Here is a 7,442-nt window from a genome sequence, read left to right as displayed (position 1 = left end):
ATTTTTTTTATAAAAGTAAACTAAAAAATCTTTTTTTTATATAGCGTTGCGCTTCCGGCTTTTAAGCTGAATTGTTCCCCGGCAGCGGCGCCAAAAATACTTGATGTGCGTAGAGGTGTATATGAAATAGCTTTATTTTTACAACGAAATACTATTAAATATGATACAATTTTACACAAGATATTTATTTATTTATAGAACGGATATAACTAAACCTTGCTACAACACTTATAGGCAGTGTACATAATCGTACAGTAGTGTAGTTTTTAGTAAGTCCGGTTCGTTCCACAGGGAATCTTTTAAACAAAGCTTAACGCTATATTAGTTTTAATTTATAAAAATACACATATATATATATATATATATATATATATATATATATATATATATATATATATATATATATATATATATATATATATATATATAAGTAATATTATTATAAGGGGTTTTTACCGTTTAATGACCGGTTTGTCGATTTTAAAACTTTAGTCGCAGTTAAAACCTAATGCAAAATATTAAATAAATAAAAGACTTAATTTAAAGCGTAAAATAAACAACGATAATGAAATTGCGATAAATAAAAGTGCGATAAAATAAAATTACGACAATTAAAGAGTACGAAAATTAAAAGTACAATTAAATACAAGTACAATAAATAAAAGTGCAATTAAATACAATAACAATAAATAAAAGTGCAATAATTAGAAGTGCAATTAAATATGAAAATAAAGGAATTATGCTTATTTAAACTTCCATAATCATGATGTTTGACGTGTTGATTTTAGTTTATTCCCATGGGTTAATTGTCCTTTGTCCTCGATTATTCAATAAGTCCATCTGGTTTTTGTCCATAACAGTCCATCAGTCATAAATATAAAGTGCGAGTATCCTCGTCAAATTATCCTTATACCCGAAGTCAAATATTCCAACTAATTGGGGACTTAAACTGTAACAAGGTTTTAATACTTTGTTTAATAATTACACCAGGATATCGACTGCGTGTAACCCAAGGTTTTAATACTTTGTTAACAATTACGCCAAGTGTCCTTGTACATAATTTCACCCCTGTTTTAATAATTCCATAGACTATTAATCCATTCCCGTGTCCGGTTAAATGAACGATTATTCGTACATATAAATATCCCGCCCATCGTGTCCGATCTAGTGTATATGGTTATTTATAGGGATGTCCAATTGTAAATCTTTATATTAAAATTAACAAACTATCATTTAGTTAAACAAATATAAAGCCCATTAATAGCCCATAGTCTAATTTTCACAAGTGTCGTTCTTTTGTCCAAACCCCAATTATGGTACAAAGCCCAATTACCCAATTTTAGTAATTAGCCCAACATCATGATTACTTCGTTTTAAATAAGCATAATAATAACTTAGCTATGAGACATTAAATTAAAAAGGTTGAACATAACTTACAATGATTAAAAATAGCGTAGCGTTACACGGACAGAATTTCGACTTACACCCTTACAACATTCGCTAACATACCCTTATTATTAGGATTTAAAATTAAAATTAAAATATAAATATATATATATATATATATATATATATATATATATATATATATATATATATATATATATATATATATATATACACGTTTACATATGAGTGAAGAGAAAAAGATGTGTAAAATTCGGTCGAATGCTCGGCCTTTTATAGGCCCACGTGTTACTGTTTGACCTCCGCGAGTGCGGAGGTTTTTGCCTTCATAAGCTCCGCGAGTGTGGAGCAATGGAATCCAGCTCACACAAGTTTGGATCTTAGTCTGCCGACGGTTTTAATATATAAATATAATTTATATATAATTTATATAATTAATTATATATTATATTATATTTATATACATAGTTAATTTATAATTTCCGATTCGTTGCGTCGAGCGTTGAGAGTTGACTCTGGTCCCGGTTCCGGATTTTCGAATGTCCTTGCGTACAATTTAATATCTTGTATTTTGTGTTTCGAATCTTGTACTCTTGTAATTTTGAGACGTTTCTCATCAATAATTGGAACCTCTTTGATTGTATTTTGTACTTTTGAGCTTTTTGGTCGTTTGCGTCTTCAATTCGTTGAATCTGTCTTTTGTCTTCACCTTTTATTATTTAAACGAATATCACTTGTAAATAGAATAATTGCAACTAAAAGCTTGTCTTTCTTGAGGGATAATGCTATGAAATATATGTTTGTTTTTAGCATTATCAATACCACACGTCCCCATTTGGCTGCAATGGAGCTAAAAACTTCCTCGTTCCAGCAAGTGACAGGAACCCCATTGATTTCCACCCAAACCAGCCTACCATTTGAAGGCCAGTAGTTTAAGCCCAAACGTTTGATGCTGTTACACCATTTGAAAATTGAGTGATTTTCATTATTCAGAATAACCTCAGCAGCTTCTTTTGACTTAAGGACAATCATCACTTCGAAACCTCCTAGGTATTTGATTTGAAAATCCACCATGCCTTCAGCTAAGCATAGTGATTCGAGTTGATTGAGCAGATCGACTCTTTTAAGATCTGCTACGATGCACCTATCAATCAAGTCCAGATTGCAGTCCTGCTTTTGGATCAATACGATTCTCTCGTCTAAAACTTCATCTTCCACCCATTTACCTTCCACATTTTTACCATCCGCTTCACTATGCTTGCCTTTATCCAAACGATTCAAACAGTGCCTTAGATCTTCTTTGTTTTTGTTGATTGTGTTCCTCAAATCCTCCTTGGGGTTTTGAATCACCTCTTTGAAGATCCTGCTATCTCTGAACGCATTGTTTCCCATAATCGAGGAAAACTTCCTGTTATGTTCAGTTCCCAGGCTCGCTTGCTTGCCCCCATTCGCTAAAAACACCCTGATTGGATTACCATCGAACTTGATGGTTTCTAACCGATTGAGTAATCTTCTTACACTATCAACATCCCCAAACCGTGCGAAAGCAAAACGCTGACCATTACGCAACCTTTTCCTTACCATGTATATGTCTTTTAGATTGCCATAATGTTTGAACGTCCTCCAAAGATTCTCCATCGACCAATTCTCCGGATAGTTGAAAAACATGAAGGATATCCACTGGTTTTTGGTTAATCTCGGAAAATCGTCTTGAAATCTTCCATTGTAGTATCTCGGCCACGATCCGCCTCCATTGATAAACCTTGTGTGCTTATTTCTCTCTCCTCACACTCTCTCTCACACTCTCTCTCATTGGAAAAGGATTGAAATGTGCATATAGTATAATTAAAGAAAACTTTCCCTTGCTTCCTTATTTATTACTACCATACATTACACCAACAATTCACAATTATAATTCCCTAAATATTACACATGATTATGGTCTATTTACATCAATCAAGTTTGACCCACAAAAGAAATATTCAAATGACATTACACATTTTGCTTGCTGTATAAGTTTATGAAGTACATTTATAATGAAAACAAGCTACAAGTCCTATTCTGTACACTACACACAAGTAAACTGAATATAATCTAATAACATTACATTATCGCAAGGGTGATCATACTCCAAACGGTAGTACGTAACTTGCTGATCAATTATACACACATAGGAACGACTTTATAAACTGTGTTAAATTAATTACATAGTATAAGTATTCTTTTTTAGTATATATTTTCCTTATACAATTTTAGTATTTGTAATATTATTCATGACATGGTTGAGTTGTAAATATGGAATTAAATTAAATTATTTGTAATTTATTTGTAAGGCTAAAAAACCTTGCTGAATTTCTTCAATTACTGACTAGAAACAAAATAATATTCGGTGATCCACATATGTACAATCTCTTTATTATTTTTATTACCAACAATATTTATTACCAACTAATTCTGATTTAGTTTTTGGGCTAATATATGTTAAAAATACCCCTTAAAATCTAATAAGCCCAACATGCAATTACAAAACCCTACGTCCCTTCTTATATATACGTCTTTGTCTCATACTTGTGTTAATTCTGCTTCTTCTTTAAAACTTCGTCAACATCCCTTCTTATATATACGTCCTTGTCTCGTACTTGTGTGTAATTCTGCTTCTTCTCTAATACTTCGTCAAGGATTCTGGGTAACAATTTCTTGCCGTTCTTAATTTATACTTTGTTATGTATCACTTTATAGATATAGATAGATAGATAGATAGATAGATAGATAGATAGATAGATAGATAGATAGATAGATAGATAGATAAATAAATTATGATAGTTATATGAGAAAAATTAAGCATTATATAGTACCTATTAGAGTCTTGTGGGGGTAAAACAGATCATAAAAATCTGATATCAAATTTATATCCTTATAATTGATCACGCTTGTTAAGTTCGTTTTTTTTTTTAAATTAATGTATTTTAAGTTTGGTGCAGCCTCTCTAGAATCTTTCTAGGGTCAGTTTGTTATTATAATTTTTGCCGTAAAAAAAAAGAATGGTAATTCTTACTAAAAACTTAAGTCCGAACTAAATTCGTATTTTATTTTTTTGGATAATTGATTGAACAGTCGTGGTTAAAGCCAAAAGCCTCTAGTCTGGGCCATATATCTGTGGTTTTTGAGTGATCGATTTTAAGGTAAAACTTTAACGTGATGGACGTATAACAAAGGACTATATATAATTGTAATTATTTATGAATTCTGTAGCTATGATAGTTGTTTGTAGGCCTGGCAAAACGGGTGGGTTGGGTGCGGGATAAATAGGTTTGGTCCCAAACGTGTCCTTGGTCAAGTGGGTCTTATTTTTATAATTTCGGTCAATGGGTCGGATGGGTTTGGTCAAGTCATTAGTTGTTTTCTTTACTCTTCTGTAATCTTAAGAAGTTGATTCCCATTATTGTTCACTTGTGATCATTTAAACAATTTTAATAGTAAAGCCACAGTTTTATTAAACTAAAGTTATTATGTTGAATAATCAGTAGTTATCTTTATTGATGAAACACTAAAATCACGGTGGATACTTCAGGTCAGGAATAACCTTGAGTGCAATGTTGCAGCCTAGCGGAATCGAACTCCTGACCTCAGACCACTACCAGTTGATGAGCTACTCAATGTTCATTTATTTATACTTTAACTTTTATTAGTAAATATTAAATTCATATGTTCTTTATTTCTGTACTGTTACTACATATACTACGAGTACAATTATTATATATTGATGATGATGATGATGATGTACCACATAGTATTACTATAATTAGGTACTCGGAGATGGATGAGATGCAGAGAAGCGAACCCCGATTAGAAGATGTTTCAGATTTGATTCACGGCATACAATCTTTGGAGATGGAGGAGGTGAAGAGAAGCGGGCCATGTTTAGAAGATGTTGTCGATTTGGTTCACCACATTCAATCTTTTTTGGCCTTAAAAGAAGCGGCTCGAACTTGCGTGTTGTCGAAGTCATGGAAACAAGCTTGGTATACCATCCCTACCCTTAGGTTTGATGATTCTGAAGATCAAGAAACTATGCACTTGATTGGTCAAACTCTCTCAAGGTATAACGAAGACAACGTGCCAATTAAAAGTATTGATCTTGGAATAACAATCGAAGATAAAGAGTCAACTTTTCTTGTGAATAAGTGTATTCGAACCGTAGCTACCCAAAGATGTCTCAAAGAGCTTTCTCTCTCAATTCATAACTCTATAAGACGCAAGTATATACTTACATATGAGATATTTTCCGGAAAAAATCTACACAGACTTGAAATTGAGAGTACATACTCGAAGCGTGAGGGTAGTGTTTGGGTGACTCGGAATCCTGTGATCAACTGTGTGTCACTGAGAGTACTCAAGTTGTACGAAGTGAAGATAAGTGATGAGGTACTTAATAACTTATTTTGTACTTGTACATTACTTGAGAAGGTATACCTTTTACACTGTACAGGCTTTACGGAGATCAAGGCAAAAAATCTGCATTGTCTTCAAGAGTTTAAATTAGTAGCATCATCAGAAAAATATAAAATCTTGGAAGTTGATGATGTCCCTAACCTTCAAAACTTTAAGTACTTGTCTTTAAGCATTCCAAGGACATTCAATATTGATTCATTAAGTAGAGTGATCGAGTTAAGTTTATATGATGTCATGATAGATGCTGCATTTTTTGATAACATCAAATCGAAATTACCTTTTCTCGAGAGTTTGGAGCTTACATTTTGTAACTGGAGTCCGGAAAAGTTGGATATTGCTAGTGCGTCGTTGAAAACACTGACCCTAAGGTTGCTTAAGAACAGTCAGATCGACGGCTTACAAGTTTCTGCTCCTAAATTACAATTCCTAATATATCGTTTCAAAATCATACTACTCCGGGAAAAATTGAGCTTGATCGTCTCGAATTAGGGAAGCCCACGGATAGTCATTGTCTTTATAAGATGAGGGAATTACTCAATTTATCAAGCGAGTTTGACATTGGAATAAAAATCCGTACTTCTGATGATCAAGATTTACTGGACATGGATATTGATGATCTCAAAATACAGTTCCCATTACCGGCTACAAACGTGCACAAACTATCGTTTGATACCTTTTCAGTTAAAGGCCGGGTGCACCCTTCATATTTTGATGCACTGTTTACAATTTGCCATCCCAATTACATAACAACTAATGTATGTAAAAGTTACAGTAGCTTAAGAAGTGAATTGATGAAAAGAGAAACGTTGGATCTGAAACATATCAAGTTCAAAAATCCACGTAACAATAGGTGGGAATATCTAACCGACTCTAGTCCAAGTACTTTTGACAGGTACCTCGAGTTGAAACTAAACTGGTGATCTCGCTAGAAACATGCGCGCTCAGTTCATCTTTCGTTCAATTATTTTATTTGATTTAGTTTTTGTTTGATTTCCTTTTAACTAATGGGGGTACGTTGATTTACATTTCCTGTTACCTACATACTTGATGATATCAAGTTTTATTTTATTTTGTTTTATTAGTTACTGAAATTTTATGACTGAATGATTCTTTTGATATAGTAGTATTTTGAGATATTTATATAAAGTTATCTTGTACATATGTTGTTACAAGTACATGAATGCCGATAATAAATAGATGCAAACCCAAATGTAGGGGAAGGTGTGTCCTTGAACATACCATTCTTAGTCACGTTAGATGTGCAATTTTGGACCCAATTAGATTAGATCTTTGATTATTTGATTTACTATTTAATTCGAAAAAATTGTTGTAAATGAAAAGGCTTGGCCAGCTGTGTGTTTGTAAGTTAAAATGGACCCAAAAATTGGCGTTTCATTTTACCTGTGACTAGTAATGCATGAAACAACAGGTTTTTGTAGTCTGATGTGATTACATTAACCGTTTTACGTACTTAGGGAGCTGCTTACACTAATCTAAACTGGATCAATGTACATATGATATATAGATACTACTCATGTTGTTTGCTATTTAAGTTTATCAAGAGTACATTGATTGAAAACAAG

The 7,442-nt window shown here is 32.7% G+C and overlaps 1 protein-coding gene across 1 annotated transcript; it reads left to right on the top strand.

The window, feature by feature from the left end:
- Positions 1 to 5,223: 5,223 nt before the first annotated feature.
- On the top strand, positions 5,224 to 6,348 carry LOC139867865 (putative F-box/FBD/LRR-repeat protein At5g62970). Its single transcript, XM_071856213.1, has one exon. It carries the CDS (start codon positions 5,224 to 5,226, stop codon positions 6,346 to 6,348), a length of 1,125 nt encoding a protein of 374 aa, XP_071712314.1.
- The last annotated feature ends 1,094 nt before the right edge of the window (positions 6,349 to 7,442 follow it).

Source organism: Rutidosis leptorrhynchoides, chromosome 9 (assembly GCF_046630445.1).
Source record: "Rutidosis leptorrhynchoides isolate AG116_Rl617_1_P2 chromosome 9, CSIRO_AGI_Rlap_v1, whole genome shotgun sequence".
Taxonomy (NCBI): Eukaryota; Viridiplantae; Streptophyta; class Magnoliopsida; order Asterales; family Asteraceae; genus Rutidosis; species Rutidosis leptorrhynchoides.
The sequence above is the reverse complement of the archived record's forward strand: the minus strand, read 5'-3'. Positions and strand labels throughout refer to the sequence as shown.

Coding starts and splice junctions, on each gene's coding strand:
- LOC139867865 (XM_071856213.1), top strand. CDS start 5,224: ATGGATGAGATGCAGAGAAGCGAACCCCGATTAGAAGATGTTTCAGAT.